The sequence below is a fragment of the Macrosteles quadrilineatus genome, unplaced genomic scaffold (genome assembly GCF_028750875.1).
Source record: "Macrosteles quadrilineatus isolate MER2022 unplaced genomic scaffold, UCM_ALF_1.0 Scaffold_8__2_contigs__length_117827958, whole genome shotgun sequence".
Taxonomy (NCBI): Eukaryota; Metazoa; Arthropoda; class Insecta; order Hemiptera; family Cicadellidae; genus Macrosteles; species Macrosteles quadrilineatus.
Genome location: NW_026542601.1, coordinates 63,683,047 through 63,695,882, shown reverse-complemented (window position 1 = coordinate 63,695,882; position 12,836 = coordinate 63,683,047). Strand labels below are relative to the sequence as shown.

The 12,836-nt window shown below is 35.7% G+C and overlaps 1 protein-coding gene across 1 annotated transcript in view; it reads left to right on the top strand.

The window, feature by feature from the left end:
* The window catches only part of LOC129000433 (ATP-binding cassette sub-family A member 7-like), a 126,879-nt gene extending 114,354 nt beyond the window's left edge, over positions 1-12,525 (top strand). The window contains exons 41-49 of the mRNA XM_054427396.1: positions 371-481; positions 687-806; positions 2,828-3,025; positions 6,216-6,350; positions 8,518-8,593; positions 8,885-9,005; positions 9,607-9,835; positions 9,995-10,103; positions 11,829-12,525. Coding sequence (XP_054283371.1) covers positions 371-481; positions 687-806; positions 2,828-3,025; positions 6,216-6,350; positions 8,518-8,593; positions 8,885-9,005; positions 9,607-9,835; positions 9,995-10,103; positions 11,829-11,851 — 1,122 coding nt within the window. The 3' untranslated portion in view covers positions 11,852-12,525. The remainder of the gene's footprint in view (positions 1-370; positions 482-686; positions 807-2,827; positions 3,026-6,215; positions 6,351-8,517; positions 8,594-8,884; positions 9,006-9,606; positions 9,836-9,994; positions 10,104-11,828) is intronic.
* The last annotated feature ends 311 nt before the right edge of the window (positions 12,526-12,836 follow it).

Sequence of the window (12,836 nt, the reverse complement as noted above, 5' to 3'; positions counted from 1 at the left end):
TTAGTTACAAATGGAAAGACACCAGGGCATGAGAGGTTATAAAAAAATACTGTAAAATACAATAAAAGCGAATGTTTAAATTGAGTCAAATACTTTTGATAATTTTTTGTTGACAGGTAGATAAGATCACACTTAGTATTAAAGGTCCAGGTGTAATCACTTCTTGCCATCAATAATTATTTAAAAAAATATTAAATTGATGGTACAGTAGTGATAAATTCTGAATTCAATTTGTACAAACCATCATTCATGTTACCATAGACTTCAATTTCAGATAAATATCCATTAAAAAACTACTTTAACTAGATAATCTCTTAAATTGTAAGTTGCCAGACAGCAACCGTTTTCAAAATCGTCTAACTTTGTGCAGAACATGAAGCTACCAGCGCCGCAGGATGAGGAGGATGTAGCTACTGAGAGAAACAGGATACATTCCGGAGACACGAGACAAGATATCCTGCTGGTCAAGGACTTAGCCAAGGTGGGTGGTCACAGCTAATATTAGAGCCTAATAATAATAAAAACTACCTTAATTTAACAAAGAGAATGTAAGTCTTCTGTTATTTGCCTGTTGTTTAAAATTGTTTCGATTTAATAGTAAATTTTCTGTAATTGATTTTTATAATCTTGATTGTGATGACCGTAAAATTGTGTATTCATCATGGATAAAAGTGTTCCCTTTGCAGGTTTACAAAACTAGTGGAAGTGTGAAGCCTGCAGTGAACCAGGTGTGCTTTGGAGTGCGTCCGGGCGAATGTTTTGGTCTACTAGGTCTCAACGGCGCCGGCAAAACATCCACTTTCAAAGTACGTTAACTGTTTTCTTTCATACAGAAGACTGAGTTGGCTTAAATCAAAAAAATTCTATGATTATGCTTGTGGTTAAAAAAGTGATATTTATGTTTATCCTCTATTTCCATGTTAAATAACTAAACTAAAAGTATAAGTGTTTTCAATAGTGCTGCATAAATGAGTAAACAGTTTTTACTCCTATTTATCAATTTATAATCTACACTAATTTGTTTGTAAGCTTTTATTCCCTTCATTTTACTTTTACTTTGATAAGAATCCAATCTGCTTTTATTAGCTGAGTATAAATGCAGGAGGAATTCAGCCCTGTTACTGAGTAAGACTAAAGGCAGGGTTTGGAGCTCGGGACTAATGCTATTCTCGGACTAAAATCTAATTTTTATCTTAACTGGTCCTGGACTTACTTTGGGCTTTGGAGTCACAGGTTATATAATCCTCGAATTAAGTTTAATTCAACCGGGTTTCAGACCCAAATATATTTAATCCACAACTAGGTAACAAATACTAGCTCGAGGAATAAATATTAGCAATTTTTAGTTATGGGGGAGGACAGGACTAAGGTTAACTTATTTTTTTGTTATAAGTACTCAATTTGTAAAGTTTTATCTATATATTTGTCAAATTCGTATTCGACACAAAAATACTATAAATTTCATACCTCTTAATTGTTTGTCCTTAACTTTTATTTTTTTCTTAAGTATGAGAAAAAAACAGCTTTCAATGAATACTGTTATAATACAAGTTATGCTAAAGACTATAATAGGCCAAATGGACCCTAAAGTTAATATTAATAAGGTAATTAAACGTAGATTTTAAATAATATAATGATAAAAGAAAAACTAATATGAAAAAATAATTCTTTAGCATTTATTATTTTTATTGATCTCGTGCAGGTCAATTTCTTTTTACGTGGTGATGGTGATTGCAAGCTTCTGTGAGGGTACACACAAATATGCTGTGTCGAGAAAAGTAAATAGTTAAGCTCAAAATCTTTACTATTGTATGTACAAATTTAGCAGTTGGAGGGGCAGGCTCATCCGGGGGTCACCATATTTATCGGAAGCAGCGTCATCCACGGAAAAGGGATTTGGGCTACCTATTTTTCTTAGTTTTGATATGTGTTATTGAGTAACTTTCATTTTCTTTGCTTTTTATTTATGACTTTTTACTAAGTAATTTTCAAACACAACACTCCTGATTATCTGAGGTATACGGGACCGAGACTACCACGGATACCGGGAATCTCGGATAAAATGGAGGTCACTTTTATTTTAAAGTTAGTCTATAGCAAGACGACTTTAATAATGTAATACTGTATTCGTATAAAGAATACTTTTAATCAAAGCTAACAGTATATCTAGCATAAAACATAACTGTATTAGTAGTATTGTTTTCAATTAAAATTCATGTTAAGTATAATGATTTGGAATTTGGGTCAAAAATAAAAACAAATATTTCAGCCTACAGCTAACTCGGATAACCTGGGGTCTTGGATAACCGGGGCTCAGATGATTGGGAGGTAACTGTAGTTGCTTGGACACCTACTTATTCTCTACTACTCTATATTGTACTTCCAGAAATCATTAAAAGATCAAAACAAAATTATTGTTAGGTTATTGTACTCATTTTGATGTGTTTTACAGATGTTAACTGGAGCTACTGCCATGACCAGAGGATCGGCCTCAGTACAAGGTCACGATGTTGCCTCGGAGTTGGATACTGTCAGGTCTCTCCTCGGTTATTGTACTCATTTTGATGTGTTTTACAGATGTTAACTGGAGCTACTGCCATGACCAGAGGATCAGCCTCAGTACAAGGTCATGATGTTGCCTCGGAGTTGGATACTGTCAGGTCTCTCCTCGGTTATTGTACTCATTTTGATGTGTTTTACAGATGTTAACTGGAGCTACTGCCATGACCAGAGGATCGGCCTCAGTACAAGTTCATGATGTTGCCTCGTAGCTGGATACTGTCAGGTCTCTCCTCGGTTATTGTATTCATTTTGATGTTTTTTACAGATGTTAACTGGAGCTACTACCATGACCAGAGGATCGGCCTCAGTACAAGGTCACGATGTTGCCTCGGAGTTGGATACTGTCAGGTCTCTCCTCGGTTATTGTCCTCAGTTTGATGCTCTCGACCCTCTCCTCACTCCAAGAGAACACCTTGAGTTATACGCTCGACTCAGGAATATTCCAAGAGCTAAGATGCAACAAGTAAGTTAATGTGTTAACAATTTTCTTTTTGTATAACATTTTTTTGCAATAATATAGGGGAAGTTTGGGAGCTCGAGCCCAGCTAGTAGGCGCCTAGTGTTAGACGCGCCTAACTTCTAACTTTAGTACCCGGTTCAAATACCAGGCTTGGGAGCTTGCGCCTAAGTTGTAATGGTCATAAAGCAAGTATAGTCGGGACTAAGTCGCAGTGCGGCTAGATAGGCAGGGAATCACGGGGAATTTAGGTTTTGAGGTTGGCAACGGCCACTGCAGAACTTGTTACCGTCGACAACAACAAAAGATTATTGAAGATAAATGATTATTGACATTATTGAAGATGAATAAATTTTAATCTTCATATATCAATGGTATCAATAGTAGACTATGGTGTAAGTTTCTGCATTGTACCATTGCAAAAATGTAGTTTTGTAAGATCCTTTTACATCTCAATGACTGAAGAACCATAACATTTTATAGAATCTTTTAAGAGTTAACTTTATTTTCACTTTACTTTTTAAAATTATTTAATCAGTTGTCTTTAAGTACCGGTACTACAACTTATAAATACGTACAGACCAACATAGGTTTCTGAAAATCAATATATCTAATACTAATCCAATATTTTCTTTTTTAGCGAATTTCCCTATAGGGAAGTAGCTATTACCGTAGGTCTCATGGTAAGACTTAGGCCCGGGACCGATTTACTTTTAGCGAATTTCCCTATAGGGAAGTAGCTATTACCGTAGGTCTCATGGTAAGACTTAGGCCCGGGACCGATTTACTTTTTCATTTTGATGTCCCCAGAGGCCAAAAACACCATTCGTTCAAATTTTTATATATGTATATATATATATATATATATATAGATTTATATATATATATATGTGTCCGTGAACACGATAACTTGAGTAATTTTTATCCGATTTTGATGAAATTTGGTTTGAAGGTGTAAGGCGGGATAAACTTGAATGAGTTCGCGATCCAGCATTATCGGACCATGGGAACAGGATTTTATGGGGGGTTTTATGGGGTAAAAATTGGTTTTTCTCACTTTTGACCCTCAAAACACAAAATTTTCCAATTTTTCTCTAAACCTTCTTAAAGAGCTTAAAAAAACAAACAATTCAGTATATCAAAGTGTTTTTGTACGGGTATTGGTTACGGAGAAAACAAAAAAAAAATTAAATTTAAAATTCCCATGTTATTCTTATGGAGAATATTGTAAAATGTTGTAGTTTGCTTGTTTATGGATATCTTTTGATCAAACTTGGCAAACATATTCATTTTATACTAAGCAATAATTATTTTACTTAAAACACACTATTTATTAGTTTCCTTGTAGCAGCAAACCTAGGTACTCGTTAAACCTAATGTTATTTAAATAGACCAATTGAAAATCAATTCAGCCAAATGGAAATTCGCTTAGACGGCAGGTTTGCTGCGGCGGGGGTATTTCATTTTAATGTCCCCAGAGGCCAAAAACACCATTCGTTCAAATTTTTATATATGTATATATATATATGTGTCCGTGAACACGATAACTTGAGAAATTTTTATCCGATTTTGATGAAATTTGGTTTGAAGGTGTAAGGCGGGATAAACTTGAATGAGTTCGCGATCCAGCATGATCGGACCATGGGAACAGGGTTTAATGGGGGGTTTTGTGGGGTAAAAATTGGGTTTTCTCACTTCTTACCCTCAAAACACAAAATTTCCCAATTTTTCTCTAAACCTTCTTAAAGAGCTTAAAAAAACAAACAATTCAGTATATCAAAGTGTTTTTGTACGGTTATTGGTTACGGAGAAAACTAAAAAAATGGTAAATTTAAAATTCCCATGTTATTCTTATGGAGAATATTGTAAAATGTTGTTGTTTGCTTGTTTATGGATATATTTTGATCAAACTTGGCAAATTTATTTATTTTATAGTAAGCTATCAATATTTTACTAAAAACACACTACTTTATTAGTTTCCTTGTAGCAGCAAACCTAGGTACTCGTTAAACCTAATGTTATTTAAATAGATCAATTGAAAATCAATTCGGCCAAATGGAAATTCGCTTAGACGGCAGGTTTCCTGCGGCGGGGGTATCTTTTAGAGATCAGAATCATAAATCATTTAACAAATTTCACCCCATGTGTGGAACGGTAACAGCTGAAACTCGGTGTCATGCAATTAAAATCTTCAAAATTAAACAGCAATTACCCTGTATAATATAGCGGCATTGAAGGAAATAAAAAAATAAAAAATATTTGAATTAATTTCGGAGGTAATTATTGTGCGAAGCCAAGTTAATTGTAAAATATACCTTTTAATACTAAAAAAATTAAAAAAAAAATTGTGTCAAATTTTTAAAGCTTTAAACATGACACTCTTTTAGCGAATTTCCCTTTAGGGAAGTAGCTATTACCGTAGGTGGCATTTAGTTTTGGGACCGATATACTTTTCCATTTTGATGTCCCTATAGGCCAAACTTGTCAGATAATGAACATCAACTGAAGACAATGTTTTGACACTTGAGATAAACCAATTGTTGTATCAATTGCCAAACAAAAATTCCCCCTTCGCACCATCAGTGCTTGGGATGTTGATAATGGCCGTTTGATAACAGGCCCACTGCATTCCAAAGCAACTGGACTTTGACTTCCTCATTCACCACCCCCCTCGTTGTTTGTCTACAAGGGCGCTGACCTTTCACGGCCGCACGCAACCCTCACTGATCACGTGAAATAAATAACCCATATTTAGATGCTTCCGCATAATTGGTAAAGTTAGTTAAAAATTCTAACTAGTTAGAAGTTATTAGTTAATACCGTAAAAATTAACTGATAGAGGTTATTAGTTATTAGTAGAATGAAATAGAAGTTAGCCAAAAAAACTAACCAATATTGTTATTTGTTAGAATTTCTATTAGTTATTCCCAAGTATGCCTACAAGCCTGCTGTCACTTACAGCTGCATTGGTCACAAAGAGTCTTAGTAAATTTAACAAATAACAGTTTTTTGTTTAGTTACTAATTTCATTCTTATAGTTGTGTAGTAACATGGCTATAGTAATCAATAAAACAATCTGCATATATCATCCCTTATGTATTAGTAAAACAATTTAGTGAGTCGGGGTCTCCTTTGGTGATTTGACACTCTTGTATATGATGTTCTATTATGATGATGACACTGTTGTTGTACACAGGAAGTAGACCTCAGTCTCAAGTATCTGAGACTTGGTCACTACAGTGATAGACTGGCAGGAACTCTATCTGGAGGCAACAAGAGGAAACTCTCCACTGCCATAGCTCTGCTAGGCAACCCTCCAATAGTTTACTTGGTAAGTTAACAATACTACACGTACTGACAGCTGAAACGCCATCCCTCAATCAGGTCAATGGCATTGATGTGTGTCTTGAATAAAACACAGCTTAAGTTTTAAGTGGCGGCACAAGGTAGGAGTTTTGAAGAGGTGGAACAGAAGCTGACTATGACTCTAAATGAACTTTCCCAGTACTATGACGCAAATCTCCTCAAGCCGAACCCTGCTAAGACCCAAGTTTGTGCCTTTCACCTAAACAATAGAGAAGCAGGCCGTGAGTTGAATGTGAGGTGGCGGGGAGACCGTCTTCAGCATTGTCCTACACCCAAATACCCAAATATCTTGGCGTCATACTGGACCGCACACTGACATTTAAGGCGCATTGTATTGCGACAATAGGTAAAGTCTCAGCAAGGAATAATATCATCAGGAAGCTCACCAGCAGATGCTGGGGTGGTAACCCCAATGTCCTCAGAACCTCAGCTTTAGCGCTCAGTGTGTCGGCTGCGGAGTACGCTGCACCAGTATGGAATGCATCGTCACATGCAAAAAAGGTTGACATTGCAGTCAATGACATGGCTCGGATTGTAACTGGGTGTTTGAAACCCCCAGTACACAAACTCTATCCTATCATAGGGATCGCCCCTCCATCAATCCGACGTGATGTCGCTGCCGACGCAGAAAGGACTAAGCAAGAGACAGACCCTCGTCACCCATTACACGGCCACCAACCTGCAGAGCGACGGCTTAGGTCCAGAAAGAGCTTTTTATCACGGACACGAGTCCTGGATGGATCACTCTCAAGCAATCGGGTGTCAAGGTGGGAGGCCACGTTGACTAACCCTCCCATACCAGCCAGGGAGGAACTGGCTCCTGGTGGAGGCCTTCATTACACGGTGTGGAAGACCCTAAATCGAATTAGGGTTGAGGTACCAAAATGCAAGACAATCATGCAGAAATGGGGTCTCTTACCAGACGAAGAAAACATCTTGTGCACGTGTGGTGCTGTTCAGGATCCTGGCCATCTGCTGAGCTGCCCACGCCTAGACCAGTCTTACACATTAGATCAGTGTTTCCCAACCCTTTTCCGTTCAGGGCACACTAACTAGAACAAGTTTGGAGTCACGGCACACTTATCTACAAAATATCATTGGTTAAAATTACATTTAGTAAGTGCATAAAAAAAAATTTTTTTCAATTACATCTTACTCCGTATAACCAGTATAATACACTTCATAATACACTTCATCCGTACACCTTCATATAATATAAAGGTGGGTTTACCAAGGTAAAAAATATAAGACTCACATTTGTTATCCAACATATGTACATTATTTAGTGTTTATTAAGTGGAAAGTTTTAAATAATAATAAAACATTGAGCTTGGTAAAATATTAAATAAACCCTGGTTTCAGTTCTAGTGGGAAACTTGTGCTTGACGTTTGTTTATTAAAAGTTTCTTTCTTGATCAAAAATTGTTTAACTACTTAAAGTTTCGCGGCACACCTACAGAGGCCTATTGGCACACCAGTGTGCCGCGGCACACTGGTTGGGAAACACTGCATTAGATGATCTTTTACATGCGAATGACAAAGCCATATCGGTAGCTAATTTATGGAAAAGCGAAGTCTGATTTCCGGACACGGAAAGTAAGTAACATCCGCACTAGTGAGTACTACGACTATCCGCAGTACTATCCTGATAATTAGACCAATATACTCGACTCGACCTGAAAAACTTATGCTCGCACATCTCTACAAACTACATAATGTGTATGTCTTCAAAATATAATGACAACACTGTTAAAGCCACATTAAAACCATAGACTAACCAACCCAAGTAGACTTATCATCCCATTGTAAATTTTGAAGCTCGTTTTTCATGCCTAATGTCTGGTGATACTGAGCGCTAGTTTCGACAAAATTTTTTTTTCCATTGTTTTAGGGTCAATTTCATGATTTATGCTTGACTGTTTGGTTATATAACTAGGGAACGAATTATTGTTTATAATTAGATCGTTTTATTTGATTGAACAAGGTTTTAAATTACTGAAATAGCAAGAAACAAATTGTAAATAAAACACAACCTCTACAGTGAACTAACAAGTATTATGAAATAACTTAATGTAACTGACACTGTGCAATTATCTTGTTTGTTTGTAAAATAAAATAAAATATATTTTAAGGACGAACCCACCACTGGAATGGATCCTAAGTCCAGAAGGTTCTTATGGAGTTGCATACAAGATGTGAATCGTCAAGGTATGAAAACAAATATATGTAAATAATAGAAGGTATATTTTAGTCCTATAATTGGAAGAATCTCAGTTTTATGCCATGTAACTGTTTAAAACTACTATGGAAGCTAATTTAACTCTATCGTTTAAAACATTAAAAATCTACCTAAATTCTAAGTGTAATAATAATTTTGTTTTGGAAATGTAAACACTTCTTTGCTATAACATTACATTGACTTCATTTATAAAATATTTTTCATATTTTATATATTTGATATGGTTGTTGAATGAAATACAGGAATTATATATGTTACAGGACGTTCTGTTATCCTCACCAGTCACAGTATGGAGGAGTGCCAAGCCCTATGTACCAGACTCACCATCATGGTCAATGGAGAGTTCAAGTGCCTGGGAAGCTCACAGCACCTCAAGTCCAAGTCAGTCTTAGTTACTTTATTATGATGAGCAGTACTCGATTTTGTTAAAATAAGAACTAAATTAGAAAATAAATAATACTAAATAAGAAATAATAATTTTGTTAAGCATTAGTTTCAAAGAACCCATCAAGTATTAATAAGGATTTAACTGAGTAAATTTTAACGGTTGGAAGCATTATTGCAGGTGAAATTTTAAGACCTGTGACCAGTGACTATTTTGAGTTCCAGATGAAAAAAAAAACTGTAAATTTATAATATTTTATGCTTCCTGGTTCTTACCTTCAGAATTTACAACACCCTACAATATAAATAAAGTTGGTATTGTAACTCATATTACATATTACAACTCATAGTATCACTATTGCATTGTAGATACAGTAACCAATCACACTGACTGACAATAACACAATGTCCAGTTTAGGACTTTTTGTTGGAACATATGGTCCTGCCTTTTCCTAAATCCAGCCAGCTGCCTGCTTAAACCAGATTATCGAGAGACTATTATGTCTAAATAAAATAAGGGGATTCAAAACCAATTGAATGGCTAGAGGCAAAGAGGAAGGGTCAGGTATCATCACTACAGTTTATATTGTTGCTGCAGGTACGGTGGCGGGTACAGCTTGATAATGAGATGTCAGACAGGCAAGGCAGAGCAAGTTGAGGAGTTCGTCAGAGACAACTTGTCGTCTGCAAGCCTGGTAGAGGCCCACTATAATCAGCTGAGATATCAGCTGACTGCGCCATTAGACCTGGTATTCCAAACCATGGAGGAGGCCAAGCAGTCTGGACTAATCCTGGACTTCTCCGTATCACAAACAACTCTAGAAGAAGTAAGACAATATACATTAAATTCAATGTTTATCTAAACTTAATGATGCTATTGACTTAATATATCTTGTAAAGTCCATTTAAGTCAAATAACTTCCACCCAAAACGTCTAAATGTTGTGAACAAACTATTAAGTGAAATTATTTGTTGTTTATGTTTAGGTCTTTCTGCGGTTTGCTAGTGAACAATCGGATGCCATGAAATCAAAATCAAATGTTTTTAGGAACGTACGACGAGCCATTGTACTTCAGTGTAATAAGTGCTGTAAAGGTGAGTTGATGAAACATGTTCAGCATTGTTTAGTAATCTCTTGTTATGTAACTAAATGTGCCTCATAAAATAAAAAGTTCAACCCTTTTTTCTCAAAAGGTTGTGTAGCCTCAAGATTACTTTGTCATACATAAAATGGTCTGTCTCAATACCATAGGTATTTTTAGCGAATTTCCCATATAGGGAATAAGCTATTACCGTAGTACTCATGGTAAGACCTGGACGCAGGACCGATTTTTTTTTTTTCGTTTTGTAGTCCCTACAGGCCAAAAACACCATCCGTTCTAATTCATATATATATATATATAGGTATTTATATATTTATATATATATATATGTATGTGTCCGTTAGCACGATAACTCGAGCAAAAATGATCCGATTTTGATGAAATTTGGTACAAACGTGTAAACCTACGTTTATTCGAACGAGTTCGCAATCCAGCATGATCGGACCATGGGAACGGGGGTTTACAGGGGGTTTTATGGGGTAAAAATAGGTTTTTCCCATTTTTGACCCAAAAAACATAAAATTTAGCTTTTTCTTTCAAATTCCCATGTTATTCTTATGAAGAAAATTGTAAACTATTGTAGTTTGATTGTTTATGAGCATATTTTTATCAAATTTTTAAAAACGCATTCATTTTATACTAAACTAAAGGGTGCGCTAAAAAAACCTGACGGTTTCTGATTTGTAATAACTCAGCTGTTATACAAGCTAGAGGCCTCATTGTTGTAGTGAACGATTGCTTATGTTATGCCATTTTAGGTTATGTTAGGTGAAACATCACTTCGTCGAAAGAAAGTTACTGTCTAGTGTGGTGTGGCACGGCTTGGAGTCATCGAACCATATGTTTTTGAGGACGAAAGGGGGAACACCCCCTGTCACTGTAAACTCGGAACGCTATGAGGACATACTGAGGGAGTTTTTGGTTCCACAACTGCGAATGTTAGGAGGGATAGACATGACCAACACGTGGTTTCAACAGGACGGCGCAACTTGTCATACAGCCAATTATTCAATGACAGTTTTGCGTGAACTTTTCCCGGTATAGTGATCTCACGGTTTGGTGATGTGCGTGGTCAGTTCGATCCCCAGACTTAATTTCGTGTTACTGTTGGCTATGGGTATACTAAAAAAGCAAAATGTTTGTTTAGAAATTTCGAACCATCCATGAACTCAAGCAGTGTATCCGGGAAGAGATTGCTTCTATTCATCAGGCTAAAGTGACTGCAAATATGTAAAAAAAAAATAAAAAATAAAAAATAAAATAAATGGGAAGCCTGCGATTTGGAGAAGGTCCTAAGTGATATAATTGTTCATAAATGAAAATGGCATAGTAGTGTGTACAATATAATATTATTTAATACATAAAATTGTATTTTGTTCTTGAATTATTTAATATTAAAAACCGTCAGGTTATTTTGGCGCACCCTTTATTAACATTTTACAAGTTAGGATGTGAGTAAAATACTGTACCGAAGCGATGACGGTAATTAGACCAGAGCCATACCTTATTGACGTTTTCGGTGCATCACAGACCCTTACTTATCAGTGTATAGTTGAAGTGTTAATACACTAATATTGTGTGTATGACTAATTTTGAATTGTTTTGTTTTGAAAATGTATATGTCCAGTTACAAAGGCCCCAAGAAAATACCATTTTTTTAGCATTTTTAAGGCTGACATCTTCCTGTCTCAATTTAATACTTATTTTATGTTTACAGGTACCCAAGAGCAAGAAGTATGAAGTGGATCTTTGGCATTTGTTTGGTGCAATACTCACATCTTACATGACTGTGTCGTGTCTCTCTAGTATAGCTTGTATACTACTTACTCTTGCTGTGATTTTTATTTTTAGAACATATTGTTATGTTTGTACTTTACATTATGCATACTTTTGTTTTTATACATATAAAAATTTTTCTTTTGTTTTTATAACTGGGACGGGTGGCGTCGTCCTGTAATCCAGCTACTAGGAGGTTATGAATTGTGGATATAGGTATGCACTGTGGATGCAATACTCCCTGGTATGGATTAACGTCCGCACTAGTGGGTACTACGACTATCCGCAGTAATATCCTAAAAATTAGACCAATTCGTATATACCAAGGCAAAAATGTGGTTCGGATTCCACTATAAATTGTAGGTCCCTTAGTTGCCATTAGCTGTATGGGCTATTAATTAACAGATGTGTCTAAGGAATAAGTCGGCCATAGTCACTAACAAGACTACAAGATCGGGCCACTCATCCTACACTCATCTCCATTCTTACTTGGCTTAAAATACTTACTTTGTATGGTCGCCATTTCATTAAAAAGTATAAAGTATAAGTATTTATTTTTTAAACTTATTTTACCAGCTCAAGCAATATGGATAGTTTTAACATCAAAACTGGCAGCTATAAATGTTATCAAAACTGAACATAAATAACAATCAATTTTCAAAGAATATTCTATAATTAATTACTAACCAACTCGAGAACTTACAGGTTTCAATGTTTTATACAAATATGCATAATATGTCAGTGGTATATGGTCTTGTAAATAACTTATGTTTAGATAAGAGTGGAAGTCTTAAATAACTTTATCAGTTAGTTCTATACTGCAGCCAGTGTTGGGAAGTAGCGCGCTACAAGTAGCGACGCTACAGTAGCGCGCTACTTTTTTTGTAGCGTTAGCTGTAGCTACACTACTTTTAAGATTTTGTAGCTTTAGCTGTAGCTAGCTACATTT